General features: G+C 42.3%; 1 protein-coding gene across 2 annotated transcripts in view; it reads left to right on the forward strand.

The window, feature by feature from the left end:
- XPO7 (exportin 7) overlaps positions 1-17,370 on the forward strand; it is a 91,197-nt gene that overhangs the window by 66,404 nt on the left and 7,423 nt on the right. For both annotated transcript variants that reach the window (XM_061426920.1, XM_061426921.1), the window contains exons 10-22: positions 1,223-1,369; positions 2,189-2,361; positions 4,282-4,475; positions 4,933-5,038; positions 7,177-7,312; positions 7,851-7,924; positions 9,083-9,163; positions 10,379-10,442; positions 11,120-11,228; positions 12,119-12,225; positions 14,442-14,530; positions 15,249-15,356; positions 17,221-17,303. In XM_061426920.1, coding sequence (XP_061282904.1) covers positions 1,223-1,369; positions 2,189-2,361; positions 4,282-4,475; positions 4,933-5,038; positions 7,177-7,312; positions 7,851-7,924; positions 9,083-9,163; positions 10,379-10,442; positions 11,120-11,228; positions 12,119-12,225; positions 14,442-14,530; positions 15,249-15,356; positions 17,221-17,303 — 1,471 coding nt within the window. The remainder of the gene's footprint in view (positions 1-1,222; positions 1,370-2,188; positions 2,362-4,281; positions 4,476-4,932; positions 5,039-7,176; positions 7,313-7,850; positions 7,925-9,082; positions 9,164-10,378; positions 10,443-11,119; positions 11,229-12,118; positions 12,226-14,441; positions 14,531-15,248; positions 15,357-17,220; positions 17,304-17,370) is intronic.

A 17,370-nucleotide genomic window follows, 5' to 3' on the forward strand; every position in this document is an offset into this window, starting at 1 on the left:
ATTTACCCAGAAAAGGAGCTTGTCCCTAGATTCAGGAATGTTGAAATTATTGAAAGGGTCACTTTGATGGAAAATAAGGAGAGAACTAGTCATTTTGTGTGTTTTTTGTTTTTGTTTCCATGATTTTGAATGTAAATTATTTGCCTAAGTGAACAGAGCTACTTTCAGCTAGGAAGGGAGATTTCTCATTCAAATATTATTCATTCCATAACTCAGTTGTCCTTCTTATCTTTTTCAGTCCGAAAGATTCAGCTAACACCTCCTTTTTTTAAGTATCACTTCCCCACACTAGGAAATATCATAAATAAGACCCATTCACTTTTAAATATACTCAGTTCTGGGACTCCCGTGGCAGTCCAGTGGTTAAGACTGCATGCCTTCACTGCGGAGGGCGTAAGTTCGATCTGGGGTCGGGGAACTAAGATCCCTCATGCCATGTGGCGTGGCCAAAAAAAAGAAAAGAAAAAGAAAAAAAAAACATTACTCAATTCTTTCCTTTTTAAAAAGTCATTTTTTCTGTCAGCAAATTGTATGGAGTCACCTACCACAGGCCAGAGATGTACTGACAAGCAGAAGAACCACCCCCCCACCCCCCCACACCCGCCTGCCTTCTCTAATGTAGGAGAACATGTGTAAGGAAGCAAATATACTGGTGTAGTGTGCAAACAAAAGTGTCTGATACAAGTAGATAACAAGATACATAAATGTACTAATACAGTGAGTTTGTTGTCATGAATGTGGGATAATAAAATACATGAAATATTTGTGTAACTTTGCCATTCTAGTTGTGCTTAATGATAAATTAGCTGTGAAAATGAAAATTTCATTACTTTTCATTCGATCAGTGGGAAGCAAACAAGCCTGTTAAATCTGAGATTGTGCCCCTTTCTGCCATTAATCAACATTACAGCCCTGGCAAGTAGTATGGTCCTTCTAGGCTTCTGTTTCAGACTCTGCCAACTGAGGCCAATAACCCCATCTTCCAACATGATTATTGTGAACAGATGAGATAATAGATGCAATAGTCCCCTTTAAAAGTGACTTTTTTAAAAATTGTTTTTTAATCATACAAATGTGTCGTTCAGAATGATGGCCAGCATCTCAGAAGTTAAAGCACATTTCCCACCGCCTCCCCATCCCCCATGCCATCCCACATGTCCTTTGGGAAGCAAGTTAGTGAGTCATGTTTTACATTTTCTTTTCCTCCCTGTACTGTCACCAGAGTTTGTCAGACCCAAACAATTACCATGAGTTTTGCAGACTACTGGCCCGCTTGAAGAGTAACTATCAACTGGGAGAATTAGTGAAGGTGGAAAACTACCCCGAAGTCATCCGATTGATAGCTAACTTCACGGTGACCAGCCTACAGGTTTGTCGTGGATTGCTTGTCTCTTTCTTCCTAAACATTAGAACCTCTTCCCTTGCTTGTTGGTTTTATTTAACCTTATGGCATTACAAAGAGTGTGGTTAGGAGAACATGAGGGAATTGCAAGAATAATACTTAGATTCAAGGCTGGGAGAATTCTTTCATAGTCCCCCTAAAAAAAAACAGGCAGAAGAGTGAAAGGAGACTCAGCACCCTCTCTTTCTTAGCCGTGTGTAGGCAGGGATTCTCTAAAGTGATGGCTTGTATCAGAATCATCCAGAGAGCTTGATGAGAAATGCAGGTGCTTGGGTCCTATTCCCATCATTTCTGGTTCACTCGGTCTAGGGGGGGAACCTTGGCACCTCTATTTCTAACAAGCTTCCTACGAGACTATCTTACATACTGATGTCTGAGAGCCACTTACTCAACCAGCTCAGGACAGCTCTTCTCACTGGACGATTAGTCTCTGAAATACCAGTAAACACATTAGACTGGTTCCAGTACATAGGACAAAGCCCATCAAAGTTTATCCTTTTTTTTTTTTTTTAATCCTTTATTCTTTATGTCAAGTGGCTTGAGACTAATGTACTGTGTACACAAATGAGAGCTAACATCTGATTCTACGGATCCCTTTAATAGACTTTGCTGTGTCCATCCACCCACGATTCTTTCTCCTCTTCCTTCCTTTTAGAGCATCTGTGGTTTGATGCTTCTGGGACGTCTAGGAGGTCACATCAGAGCATCTTAAGAGATACTAAATTTAAGATTGGATCTCTAGGCGATATGGTGGTAACAGAGGCCTACTCTCTTGGTTTTCTTTAGCATTGGGAATTTGCCCCAAATAGCGTGCACTATCTCCTGAGCCTTTGGCAGCGGCTGGCAGCCTCCGTGCCATATGTGAAAGCCACCGAGCCCCACATGCTGGAGACATATACTCCTGAGGTCACCAAAGCCTACATCACATCCCGTCTGGAATCTGTGCACATCATACTCAGGTAAGGAAATGGACAGCCTCCCTTTCTCCCTACACATGGCTCGGTGTCAGACTTGTGAGGGACCCGACACCCAGTTGGTAGACGCATCCTTGATATGAATCTTACTGGAGCTAACACCAGAATGGGTATTTTTTCCTGTCAGTACAACAGCTGATGAGAGCATAATGTCTGAAAGAAGAGTCTTTTTCTCTTTAACATCCTGTTCACGTATGTCCCTTCTTCACCCACCATAGCAGCATCTTGGAATATGAAGCATATCCACTGATTTTCATTAAACATGAGAGAAGCATTTCTAAGCTGTAGGTGACAACATTTATAACGTGTAACATATAGGTGCTTAATGTGAACTTCTCAAGAAATAAGTGGATAAATAAAGCATGCTGTCCAGAGCTTACTAGAAGATACAAGAATCCCAGGCAGCTGGCCACTGATTGCATTAACCTGACACATGGGTTCTGTCTTCTTGACTGCCAACTGGACCAGAACTCTATAGTAAAGAAATGTCAGACCCTTTCAGAAATGACCTATATAAAATACAGTTATTCTTGGTGTAGAGACCTTTCTTATATATTTTTTCACTGGCTGTTTCTCAGGAGAATTTACCTGAACTCTGACGGTCTGGTTGTTTTTTCATTTTTAAGTTGCATGCATAATTTGCTCAAATCAAGTAAATTTGTCATAATAATTATAGTCTCAGTTGTGTATGACTTGAATCATTTCAGAATCTGGGTATTGGTGAAGCCTACTGGAAAGCATTGTTCTGTTAGTGGCATAGTTTTTATTCCTAAGGACTCAGCAGGTTTCAGGCAGGCCATGTTGGGGAGTGGGGACATGTATGGGCTCTGGGCCCAGTTACTCAACTAACAGCTGTGTGCTCTTGGGCCACATTATAATGGAGATTAAATTACTGTGTCCTGGCCTAGTGTATAGACCATGGTTAACACACAGCTCTGAGCCGCCCGTTGTAGTGGCAGTGATGCTGCTGGATTGTCATATAACCTTGTCGTAACAGTAGACAGCTTATGATATGATCAGATTTTTAAGTCTAGGAAACCAGTGGATACGACAGGACATGGTATAGATCCACAGTGCCTTGTCTGCAGTTCTGAAACTGTGAATGTTTAATTTTCTCATAAGTTTGACACAAAACTCATTTGATGGCAAAACTTGACTTGTGCTGATATGAGACCACTTAATCTCAGGTGGTGCCAGTGGTAAAGAATCTGCAGTTCAATCCCTGGGTTAGGAAGATTCCCTGGAAGAGAGTATAGCAACCCACTCTAGTATTCTTGCTGGGAAAATCCCATAGACAGAGGAGCCTGGCAGCCTACAGTCCATGGGGTTGCACAAGAGTCAGACACAACTGAAGCAACTTAGCACACACACATAGTAGTGTTTTTAAAACTTTTATTTAGTGTGACTATTCATAATATTTATATATTTTGATGCAGGAATATTGTATATGACATGCCACAGCCCATGGAGGGTTCATGTCACAGCCCATGGAGGGTTCATGTCACATGCAGAAGCATACAGTACCTCCCTAAAATCTGAAGATTTCTGAATTCCAAAACCCATCTGATCACAGAACAAGTGGCCTCACAGCAGGGATAGGCCACTTGTAGTCTTATATAGTCAGGACCAAACGAGAGGCTGAGAGCTGGGAGCTTTCAGGGTTGAGAAGCATAGGACTGGGAAAATCACTGCAGACAAATGTTACAGGGCTAGGGATTGAAAGATACTTCAGGAGACTGATGCTTGGGTGAGACCCCTGCCTTCAGCCCGTTCTTACCTTCCTTGGTAAAAAGTTGTGTTGGGCCTCTACGACGGCACGTGGTGGCAGAATGGAGGAGGAGAGCTGCTGTGACAGGGAAGTCAGCAACACACTTTAAGAGGGCTCCTTCCTTCTGTTGGGAGTAGAGATGGACTGGAAGATCCCCTGGAGGATACGGGTCTGGTCCAGCAGCAGTTGGACCAGCTGTCTACCATCGGGCGCTGTGAATACGAGAAGACGTGTGCACTGCTCGTGCAGTTGTTTGACCAGTCTGCCCAGTCCTACCAGGAGCTGCTCCAGAGTGCCAGCGCCAGCCCCATGGACATCGCAGTGCAGGAAGGTAAGTGGACACCCGACTGCCGTCAGTACCCTTTCACTCACTGTCACCTCCCTTTCACCTCCCCGCTTCAGAAAACTTTCCATCCTCAGTTAGCTTCATATAAACAAGAATATTTGATAATAAATGCCATCGGGAACTAGGGAAGAGCAACTGAAGTCATATCTGTAATGGATGTGTTTAAGGAACTACTGCATTCTAAAACTAACGACCCTGTCTGATAGGGGAGCCTTGGTTATACTGATGATAGGGGAGCCTTGGTTATACTGAGTTTCGCCCTTGGTATCACCCTTACTAAAGCAGAGGAGTAGCTGTTCTCTGAAGGAACAGTCTGACTTCAGGGCCTTTTCGCTTTCTTAAGATTAAGGGAGTTCAGAGTAAGAAATGAACCTCACAGTGAGGAATTTCTTCTTGCAGTGATGACAGAAGGTGACACTAATGGGCCTTCTTCCTGTTGCAGGAAGGCTGACGTGGCTGGTTTACATCATCGGTGCAGTGATTGGTGGCCGGGTCTCTTTTGCCAGCACTGATGAGCAGGATGCTATGGACGGCGAGCTTGTCTGTCGGTAAGTGCTCGCACGGAGGCATCCCGTTTCACTGCTCTGACCCTCCCACCCCCTTTTGGGTCCTGAGACCATGGGAATTTGATATGCTTCTGTTAGTGCTTTTCTTCCCATTTACAAAGTATAATTTTATGAAGCTGATTGCCGGTGAAAATGAAAAACTGTTACAGGTCCAGATTCTAAAGTTTTTATAAAAACAGCAACAGCCATGCCTACAATCTTTACTAAAAAACCATCTGCAGTAACTCAGCTAGAAAATAAATTGTGGATATAGAATTAAGAGTATAAGTAGGATACAGAGTGGAGAGTAGCTTTTAGTTCTGTTAAGTGCAATATCTGAGAGTTAATGAAAATGTGGACTGCTTTTGCCTTGCCTAATAGTCTAATAGGAAACTTTGGGTCTTCAAATATCCCTAAAGGTGAATTACAGAATTTCTGCAGCCTTTCAGATGTTTTGACATACCCTTTTCCATGTACAGGATTTCAAGTTATTTTGTGTCTGTGTGATTCTCATCTTACTAAAAACCTGTAAATGAGCATTTAGTGATTTCTGAAAGTCTACTTACCATTGAAATAAAAAGACAGGATTTTTTAAAATCTTTTTAAACCTCTGCAGCAGAGATTCTCAGACCTTTTTCTTTAGGACTCTTTACCATCTTAAAAAGTATAGAGGTCCTCAAAGAACTTGTTCATGTGAGCTATATCTATCAATATTTAACTATATTTTTCAGAAGAAATGAATGAGAAGAGTAGCTTTGTTTTAATGTCTGGCACAGTAAAAGTCAGCTGGATTCTTCTCTCTTCTTCTGCATTCAGACTGTAGTGATATCACACGGCTTATAGCCTCTGGAAAAACCCCACTGCACCCTCCTGTGAGAATGCAAGTGAAAGGGCAAATAATGTTTTAGTATTTTTATGAAGGGCTTTCCAGGTGACTGACTGTAGAGAATCCACCTCCCAAGCAGGAGACTTGGGTGGAGAGGATCCCCTGCAGGAGGAAGTGGCAAGCCATTCCAGTATTCTTGCTTGGGAAATCCCATGGACAGGGGATCCTGGCGGGCTATAGTCCATGGGGTTGATAAAGAGTCAGACACGACTGAGCAACTAAATAACAACAATTTTTATGAATGTGGTTTGTGACCTTGCAAGGAACTGCTACCCTGAAGGGTTCTAAAGTTTCAGATGCTCTCCTTAGACATATTGGTCCCTAGACATTTCAGTCCATAATTTTTATTCTTATGCTGAAAATCCCTATTTGCCTCTTTCTACCCCCACCTTATTTATCAGATGCTCATCTGCCCTAATTGAACAAAGATTAATAAGGATGAAATCCAATACCTTTCTGATTCTGTAGCCTTGTGTAATACTGTGTGTGTGTCATAATATAAATTGAGTTTAGACAATTTCTTGTATACTGGTTCTCAACTTGAGTGTTCCAGAACAGTGACTGAGTCCAGTGCACTCATGATGTCACAAAATGTTGAATAGTTTGTTACCTATTTTCACATTATCAAAATGTCAGATGACTCACTTGTAATAACATCATTCTTACTCACCCAGCATCCACTCACTTGCATTCCAATATGCTTTCTTTTGGGGGAATGGGTGCAGGTGAAAGGGATGAAGTCACAGGTAGCATATCAGCTCTTGGTCCCTGGAAGTGTTCCCTGCCTGTGGGCATCGTCCTTCACGTGTCTCCTTTCCTTTTATGGCTCCGTGAGAAAAAAGATTGAGAGCCACTGGCTTAGTCCTGTCACCCTCATTTTATAGCTGTGGAACTGGGGCTAAGAAAATAAAACTGCTGTACTTGAGTTCTCACGGAAGTTTCAGGGATGACCATTACCCTAGTATTAGTATTTTTCCCCACTGTTTTTAAGCAGTTACGAGTTCTGCCTCCATCTATAGAATCTCAGGGGACTGGAAGTTTTAAATATCTAGTCATTCATATTCCTTGGCTGTGGTTCCTGAGGCGCAGAAGGGGAGAATTTTGTTCCCTAGTGGAGCTTAGAGCCTGCAGAGAAGGCCTTTCCAATAGGATGATGGGTGAGGGGAGGGGGCGTGTGCCTGTTTCAGAGAGATTGGTTTTCTGTGGTGACCAGGATATCCTGCTGTTGAGAGAATCATTGCTTTTCCTCCTCCAGGGTGCTCCAGCTGATGAACCTAACAGACTCTCGCTTGGCTCAGGCGGGTAACGAGAAACTAGAATTGGCCATGCTGAGCTTTTTTGAACAATTTCGTAAGATCTACATTGGGGACCAGGTGCAGAAATCCTCTAAGGTAACAGACTCTGAGTTGGCTCCATTTAGTGCTCACTTCTGCTTGTGGAGTTTCTGAGTAAAAGAAATGGCTGTTAACAGTTTAGATATAGTCTCCATTATCAGAATAATCCAAATAGTTCCTCTTGGTCTGCAGAATTTCAGAAAGACTCCTCAAAGACTCATGAAAGAGTAGAAATCAGCTAGATTCTCCTCTCTGCTTCGCATTCAGTCTTCATGTGCTTAATAAATGACCAGTCACAACATCCATTGGTCTCCCCTAAATTGGCATTCTTAGTCCCTATGTACATGAATTGGATGTTCAAAACAGCAGAAGGTTTTGACAGTCTTTTATCATTTTAGGATTGAAAATAACATGTACCCAGTATTTAGTAGTACTCAGAAACTAGCTCATTCCGTCAGTAAAGACTTCCCCAGGATTGTTGTTCATATTCTTCTTATGGTTTTAACCTCCTGCATGAAGACAGAAACAGTATTGGGATATGGTTTTTCTTATCTGTATTTTCTGTTTACTTTCTCTTCCCCAAACACACCACCAGCTGTACCGCCGACTCTCAGAGGTTCTGGGCCTGAATGACGAGACCATGGTCCTCAGTGTCTTCATAGGAAAAATGTAAGTGTTCTGGCTCGCCCTCAGCAAGAGCCCCTTGCAGTCCTGTTGCAACTGTAAAATGTGGTCTTGGCATTGTGCTGCCAGTGCCTTGGTATTCCAGCATTGATCGTTTGCGTCAGAAACTTGTGCATTTGAGTGTGTGACAAGCTGTGCTTAGAGATACGGCCCGGCCCCAGAGCATTCCAGGCTTGAACAGGCAAGGATTTCATTTTGTCCATATGGAATCTCATCGGCAGCCTCTGGAATCACGGGGAACCTGTTGGGGTGAACCTGTTGTGACATTAGCAAAATAGACCTTCCTCCCCAGCCTCTCACCAGGTCACCCTCCTACCCAGAGGCCCCGATCCGGCTTTCGTTTTCTGAATCTGATTGCTACTAGGTGTGCCCCCAGGAGGGGAGCCCCACTCTAATTGAAACGGGCTTACTCCTCTCAGGAACCATCACACCCTTTCAGAGTCTTGAATCGCAAAAATCAAGTGCTGTTATATGAATTATCTTCAAAGTTGGAGCTCCTGATTGGCCCTTTTTGGTTCTTTTATTTTTTTTTTTTAAGTTATGCCGCTTTGTTTACATTTCGCCCTTTTTTAAGAGCTCAATTTATCAATGCACACAGTAGTAGCCAAATAAATATATCACCCAGGGCTGTGTGCAGTGCGCCATTTTGCCTCCTTCCAACCATCCTGGACCTAAACACTCATATCTGTGAGCTGGTTAATCACTTAAGATGAAAAAAACAAAGGGGGTCTAAAGGACTCTGCCAGCCAAGAATCCAGAAGCAAGGGCTACTAGAATTCTGCAGCTGACAGTGGATGGTGCAGTTGCAGAATTGCATACGTCTGCATGTTATCACTGCCGCAGAAATCTCTTGCCCTTGCTGCAGAAATCAGCCCTGGAGTGCCCCAGAATTCCAAGGGCCTGGGTATGGGCCAGTGTAGCTTTGGAACCAAGTAGTGAAGATTATCTGAAGGATAATTTTTCTAGTCAACCAAATGTAAGTACGGAGATTTTATACCCATTTTTTGTGGTTGTGATGTCTGTGAATTGGTGATGCAGGTGTGTGGTGACTCGTGATGGATGATTTTCTTCTTCTCCCAACTCTCCAGAACACCAGACATATCAAAAGTGTCTCCTGCTTTTTCTTTTCTTTTTGTCCTCCAGCATCACCAACCTGAAGTACTGGGGCCGTTGTGAACCAATCACCTCCAAGACACTACAGCTTCTCAATGACCTCTCCATTGGATATCCTTTTCTAAGCTGGCTTCTGGGTGAAACAGGGACCATGGTGTTACACAGTCTGAGAAATCGGGGCCTCTTCCATTTCTACCTTAATTTAGCTTTATGTAAACCTAAGTATGGGCTTGCCAGGTGGTACTAGTGGTAAAGAACCCGCCTACTGATGGAGGAGATGCAGGTTTGATCCCTGGGTTGGGAAGATCCCCTGGAGGAGGACATGGCAGCCCACTCCAGTATTCTTGCCTGGAGAATCCCATGAACAGAGAAGCCTGGCAGACTGCAGTCCATAGGGTTGCAAAGAGTAACTGAAGCAATTTAGCGCACACAAATACTTAAGTATTTTCCATTCTCCTCAGAACCAAAGGCAATGCCCACGTACAATCCAGGACTAATTCCAGACCTTAAAAGTGAGCCAGCCGACAAACTAATCGTCTGTTGTTGTTAAGTCGTTTAGTTGTGTCATAGTCTTTTGTGACCTCATGGACTGTAGCCCACCAAGCTCCTCTGAAATAGTCTCCCAAAGATTTATTCCTGGCTATCTCTGAGATCTAGAAATCCCCAACAGGTCTTTCTGATAGGTACACACTCTTTGAAGCCAAGGTTTTAGCATAGGTGGCAGTAAAGTCCTTCTGGATTTTTCTATCAGCTTATAGGTAGAAGCAGCCTGATCATAAACTTTGCAATAAAAGTAGTGGCTACACACCCTCTTGACTTGGATTCAGTCTACTATAAAGGTTGAATTGCTCCAAAACAGCTTATCACACCAGGGGTCTACAAGAGAAGTAAACCCTATAAAAATTATTTGGATGGCTTTTGTCATACAGAGCTAGTCTCATTCTAAATGCATAGGAGAGAGGTTTATTCACACCTACAGTGGGTGCTGTACACAGGCTTTAGCGCTTAATTCTCTTTCAGAAGCCCCGTTGAGAAAAGCTACTCTAGGATATCATGATTCTTGAGGGAAACTGCTGGGTTTTAGCTATTTTCTTACACATAGACTTCGAGATGGGTATTCTTTCATCTGTCAGTTAAAATGCTGTTTAGAAGAGAATTCCTTTTTCCCCAATTTGGCAGTGTCATATTCAAATGGTTAAGACAAATAGACTATCCAGGCATGGGATTCATAGTACAGGAAGAAACTGCTCTCACCTAGAAGGTGCCCATTCTGCAGCAGAGGTTCTTACTTTGCATCACACTTTCCTTGACCCTCTTCCTCCTTACATACAGTAGTGTAAGGAAGCTAGTGAAGCTGAGTGCGGTACAGTTCATGCTGAACAATCACACGGTGAGTGGTTGAGCCCCTTTCCTGGTCCTGCTCTCCAGCCACCTCCCCTCCCACATACTCTCAGCAGTGGACATGTTCACATTGAGCTCCTTGGTGCTCAGTCCCTCACACTGCCTTCATACTGCCAGATGATGCTTACTGTCATCAGAGCTACTCTTTGGGATCCAGATAATCTGAGTTATGGTGAAGTCACCGACTATTGGAGAAGGCAATGGCAACCCACTCCAGTACTCTTGCCTGGAAAATCCCATGAGCGGAGGAGTCTGGTAGGCTACAGTCCATGGGGTCGCTAAGAGTCAGACATGACAGTGACTTCACTTTCACTTTTCACTTTCATGCATTGGAGAAGGAAATGGCAACCCACTCCAGTGTTCTTGCCTGGAGAATCCCAGGGACAGGGGAGCCTGGTGGGCTGCCATCTATGGGGTTGCAGAGTCGGACACGACTGAAGCGACTTAGCAGCAACAGCACCAACTATTACTGTTACTAAAATAACTTAGTTGTAGGTAACAGTAACAGTTTAAAAAAATTTTTTTTTAATACTCCTCATTTACCATTAAGGAATGATGATATGGCCATTAACTTGAAAGGGCTCAGTAATTCTAAAATTACTGGCTTGCATTCCGCTTCTAACCCTGTGTTTTTATTTTTGTAACTTGTTTTCTTTTTTTCAATAGAGCGAGCACTTTTCATTCTTGGGTATTAACAATCAGTCCAACCTGACAGACATGCGGTGTCGAACTACCTTCTACACAGCACTTGGGCGTCTCCTCATGGTGGATTTAGGTACTGCAATAAACCCTAGTGGCTAGTGAAGTAATTTGGCATTGTTCTCAATTTTTACGCGAGGATAGAAAACTAAATGTTGGGAGAAGTCTTTGCTGTTGTTTCAAAAATATCTGAAATTACAGTTTGATTTCACCAACAACAGATTGTGGTATCATGATCCCTGTAACTGGAAGAAAATTACAGTATGTGTCTGAAGTTTTCATCTGATAGGTTTTAAAATTCTATTCATGATTCTCATCTGTAAGATAAGGGAATTGAGAATTGAGATTCCTAAATGCATCTCATTGGCCAGATAATCCCTCCTGCCACATTGGGGTGCAGCCCACCTGAGACGGCCAGTATTCCTCAGCACCCGCTTCCCTGGCACAGACATACCAGGAGAGCTTATGTATCTTTCTGGTTCTGGTTGTGATATTAGCAGTTTGGGCTCAGCTTACAACCTAAAGCTTAATAGTATCACAATTTTTAGCTGTTTAGGTTTATTCCTCCTACTAGACTTACAAGGTAAAACCTTCTGTGTTTATGAAGAATTACTTAAAAAGGGAGGGGGGTAATAAACTCCTCCACGTATGCCTAATTCAGGTTCAGGTCTCATCTAGTTCTCATACACCAGACTCGGTCATTTCTCATCAGAATCTTTGATATTGAACCTCATTGGGGCATTCCTGAGTTAGATGATTTCTGCTGTGATGATTTTTCTAGTTTAAAAAATTATCTCTGTACATAATTTTATTCTGAAATTACTACTAGTACCTACTGGGATAATCAAGAGACTGCTCTGAATTATCCCTGGATCTGTACTTCCTTTATAGCAACTTACTTTTCACACATACCACAGCCTTGCACGTTTTGTATTGGGGTCACAGCCCGGGTTATTTTCCTTACAGGAGAGGATGAAGACCAGTATGAGCAGTTCATGCTGCCGCTCACAGCGGCGTTTGAGGCTGTGGCCCAGATGTTTAGCACTAACAGTTTCAACGAACAGGAGGCAAAGGTAAGTCCTTCACACACTGATTGATCAGCTTCTGGTTGAGGGCTAGTCCCTGAGAGAGACTGGATTGGATAGCACTGCAGAAAATAGTGTTTTATCTGTAGATTTTCTACTGATACAGCTTTTTACTCAGTCTCTTGGATTCCTGGGATTTTTAAATAGAAGAACCAACATAAGTTTATAAACTCTTAAGTGTTTATGTTCTTAAACAGTTCTTAGGATTTTTTATCTTTAAGTTTTCACATGTGTTAGCATAATGTTAACATGTTTTCTCATTGCCTTTTTAATCTCTGAAGTATATTTGGTCATGTCTCCTTTTCATTTTTAATACTGCTTATTAGTGCTTTCTTTCGTTTTTCTAGATGTCTTGTGAGAGATTTGTTAGTTTATTAGTCTGCTCACAGCACACAAAAGAATTCTTTCTTTTTTCATTTTCTTTGTTTTATTTCTGTTTTATCTGTTTTCTATTTCATTCATTTCTGCTCTTAATCTTTATCTTTATACCTTTTACTTGAATCTTTTCTGTGGTTGCCACTTCACTTTTCAAGCTCTTCTTTCCTAATACGGTCATTTAAAACTATAAATGTCTCTTTAGGTATATTATTTCATAAATGTTTTGTTTTGTTTTTTTAATTAGTGTAAAAAAAAACAAAACAAAAACATAAAACTTAACATCTCAGCCATTTTTAAGTGGTTTAGTAGCAGTAAGTTTTCACATTGTTTTGAAACGGGTCTCCAGAATCCACAAGCTATGATATATAGCATCTTTCATTATCATTCAGCTTTTTGCATTTTATTTCCATTAAGATTTCGTCTTTGACGCATGAGTCATTTAGAAGGGTTTGTAAATTTCCATATAAATGGAATTTTAAAGTTACCTTCAGTTATTGATTTCTAGCTGTCAGAATAGCCATCTTTTTTTTTTGCTTTCCTCCTCTTCTTGTTTCTTGCACACCTGCTCTCTTTACCTATAGATCTCTGTACCAAAACCAGAAACAATGGACTATTAATATTTGTAGGACTTTTCTGTAGTGTTCATGGCACTAATACTGAGTTCTAGAGCCACCAAATAGCCCAGTGATACTGCCCTCTAAAATGCCATACTTTACCTGACATTATAAAATTCTCCTTTTTCATCTCTAGAAAGCCTCTTGGTGTTCTCTCTTCAAATTAACAAGGAAGTCAGAGAGCAACGCCAGTTACCAGACTCTCTCGTCTTTACTCTGGTGTACTGGGGTCTGAGATGGGTACTACTATCAAGGATAACTGAGGGATAGCAGCCCCTTCCCCGTCACATTAGTTCTGTACAAAACAAGTAAAATTAATGAAACCACCACCTTGGCCATGAACTACAACCATCACTATATCTTTGTCGTGTCTCATGTAACAAGCCCATGTCTTAGACTTAAAGTTGAGCTTATGGTATCAGTTTAGGAATAGAGCTGTAAGCAGACCATTAGCAAAAATGCAGACATTTTTTACAAACGAATCAGGATACTCAGTGTGCCTACTCGTGGCTGTTAGCTTTTGGAAAGTGGTTTCATTGCTCTTCAGGGCCCACTAGTCAATATTCTGTTCAGAAAGAGTGCTTTGGATTTAGAATCTTGGTGTCCTAACCCTGGCCTCTTGCTGCCTACGGCAGGACTGTAATTGGGTCACAGGCTCTTATTCTGTAAAGGCATAGTATTAGTACTTTATAGATCCAAGATCCATCAGTCTTCTTTCTAGATAACCCAACCAAAAGGCAAATAGTCTTGCAGACTTCTGTCTTGCTCCTGGCGGGGTCTGCATTTGCATTCCTGTGGTACTGACACCTTTGTAACTAGATGTGGTACCAGACCTTTAGGGATATGACTCTTCTCCGTCTTCTTGTATGTGCTTTTTTTGCTTTTTTCTCCCCCACCTTTTCTTGAATAAGCTTTTTTGCTTTTCAATTTTTTACATACAATTTATCACATTAATGTCTTAAAATCTTATCATCCTCTGTTTTTGCTATGATGGGCCAGGAAACTATCCCTTTCTCTGGATATAAAAAGCATCCAAAACTAGTTTTTCAAGAGAAGAGATTGCATTTCTCTCTCTATTATGGGAGAGATCGAGTCAGAATACTTGCGAAGGAATATTTGTTGAATGATGGGAGAAGGAAGATGAAATTCCCATCGGGTGGTGATAGGTTTGGTGTTTCTTCCGTCTTAACATATTTTTGCCTTCTACCACAGCGAACTCTAGTTGGCCTCGTAAGAGACCTGAGAGGGATAGCTTTCGCCTTCAATGCCAAGACCAGCTTCATGATGCTGTTCGAATGGATGTATCCTAACTCAAAGCTAGGCGTGCACCTCCACAAGCTTTACCTGGAGGGTGAATGGGTGATGGAGTCACTGGAGAAGGTGGGAGGAATGAATTGTGAGGCTGAGAAGGTGGAGAGTTACCCAGAAGGCAGCCATATCTTTCGAGTTCTCATTCCTCAGTGATCTAATAATGTGAAGCTGCCTGGTCATTGAGATTGAGGAGTGAGTGAGGTGGGGCTCCTCAGTTTCTGTTTGGGGTCCCAGTTATAAATCCCTTTGGAATTCTTGCATGTGAATTTTGCTACACTGAGAAAAGAGACTTTTCAATCTACTAATAAATAAGACAGCTGTTCTAGGAGTTAGAAAGGCTAACCTTACTAACTTCATAATCTGTAACAAAGCAGTTAACATCTAAGTGCCTCCGTTTCCTCAAACAGTTATGTACAGTTATGCTTCCCTGTCACCCCACAGAAGTGGTAAGAGGACAGATAACAGGATGAAATGCATTGTGCTTCTCAGAAGAAAGGCATTATGTAAGTTAAAGTGTGTCTTTAGATGCCCGTTAAAAGGTAAAGGACACACAGTTGCTCTAGAACCTTCTGTTTAGAAAGACGCTAAGATTAGCAAGCAGGAGACAGGGAATCAGAGAACTGTAATTTGGCAGTTCGTGCCTGACCAGTGCTGAGAACTTCAGTACCTTTCTGGATTCAGAATTCTTCCTTAGCTTTTCATTTACAGCTACCCCTCCTACATGCCCATCCTGCAGCGGGCCATTGAGCTGTGGTACCATGACCCAGCTTGTACTACACCTGTGCTCAAGCTGATGGCTGAACTGGTCCACAACAGGTAAGCAGGGAGAGTCTCAAAAGGCCCCGCCGCCCTTCATCTGAGCGGGCCCTACGGTTGTTTGTTTTATCTCGTGTTTTCAGCAGATTATAGAGGGTACTAAGATTCACTGCTGTCAAACTTTGAAAACCTCTGATAGACTGTGTTCTGTTTTTGTTTGTTTGAAAGAAGGATGTCCCCACCCACACAAACCCATAGCGGCTTGCAGGAAGTAAGTCACTTTTTAAAAAGCGTCTCAAGATACCCACTCTTAAGTGTGACCAAGAGTCTCATTTATAAATTTCTTTTTCATTTATTTATTTTTAATTGAAGGATAATTATAACGGATCAGCCATAAGTATACATATGTCCCATTATGTATTCATTGTTCGGCAGATGACAGCTGAATCAGTGAAGGTTTATCTTAAATTAAGAAAGATTTCCAAAATACTACGTTTTAGATTTGCCCAGCAATTTAGGGGCGTAAAGAAAAGACAACTTCAGCACCTTGACTTCACTAGAGCTTCAGCTCTGCATCTGCCTTGCATCTGTACCAGCACACCTGAGAGAAAGTCATTTTTACAACTACCTTAGTGAAGAAGTGGGTGATAGTCACAGAAGCTGTAGCCACCTGTGAGGCTTATAGTTAAGACTTATTTATAAAATAAACACTGAAGAACATCTGCTCTTTGCCAGTTAGGCACTTTGATACTGATTGTGCCAGACAAAACCTCGCCCGCTTAGATGTTACATTCTGGAGGGACAATAGGCAGTAAAACAAGTGTGGAAGATCATTTGACAAAAGTAAGATAATAAAACAAGGGAGCTGAAGAAGAGAAGGATTCTCAGAGACAGTAATATAGATGGACCAGAAGCATTCTGGTATTCCCTGCAAGGAGAGGGAAAAAGCAGTCAAAACAGAAAAGAACTGCAGTGGTCCTGAGACAGAATGAGCTTGCTGGCTGAAGCCTAGGGAAGGAGGGGAGACCATGGTGGGCGACCAGTCAGACACATCGAGCAGCAGCTCAGTACAGCAGTAGTGAAGCATGGTGTGTACTCTCAGTATGTGGGAAGCTACTGGAGTATGTTAAGCAGGGATTAAAATGATCTCCTTGACATTATTTAAAGGTGTCCTTCTAGCTTCACGTGGAGAATGAGACCCTAGGGGCAAGAGCGGAAGCAAAAGGACCTCACAGCAGGCGGGTGGGTTCAGGACATATTGGAGAGCTAGATCTTGACGGATCTTGACCTTCTCTGTGGCGGGGGGTGGGGGAGGAAGAATCAAGAGGACTCGTGTTGGTCTGAGGCCTTACCAGCCATGAGGTCAGCGACCTCATTAAGCAGTAGAGGAGCAAGCCAAGGAGGAGAACTCTGGCCTAGGGGGCAGTCAGGAATGCAAAACTCAGGTTGATGACGTTGTTTGCCCTCCCGGCTTGACTCCCCAGGTAGCGCTTTCAGTCCCTTCACAGCTTTTTTTCAGAAGTAGGGACGATGCTTGTACCCCGCCCGCAGTTGCCAGTGAATCTAGAGAGGTAATATGTAATAGATTAAAGTCTGCAGGGCTGTGAATGAGTACAACCAAGCAATGACTGTGCTAGAACCCATACTTTAAATCAAATTGAGAATTTTTTAAAATAATTTATTTCCAGCTTCATTTCCCTTGTTTCTTTTAAATGTTTTCGGTTTGAGCAGCAGAACTTGAATGTATCATGTTTTTCTTCAAGATACAACAAGCTACATCACTGGTTATCTTGTATTAACTTGGTTATTTCACATTAGGATAGGTAGTCTGTGTCTTCACGCTAAAAGTATCACCTAAGGTACTCAGGCAAGAGTAAGTCTTCCAGCAACATCTCTGACTTTTATCTCCTCTGTGTTTGCTCAGATCCCAGCGACTCCAGTTTGATGTCTCATCCCCCAATGGCATCTTACTCTTCAGAGAAACCAGCAAGATGATAACAATGTATGGTAAGCAGTTAAGAGGAGCAGAACCCTGGAAGTGAATTCTAGCCCAGTCACCACACTCCGCAGTGTG

Source organism: Bos javanicus, chromosome 8 (genome assembly GCF_032452875.1).
Source record: "Bos javanicus breed banteng chromosome 8, ARS-OSU_banteng_1.0, whole genome shotgun sequence".
Taxonomy (NCBI): domain Eukaryota; kingdom Metazoa; phylum Chordata; class Mammalia; order Artiodactyla; family Bovidae; genus Bos; species Bos javanicus.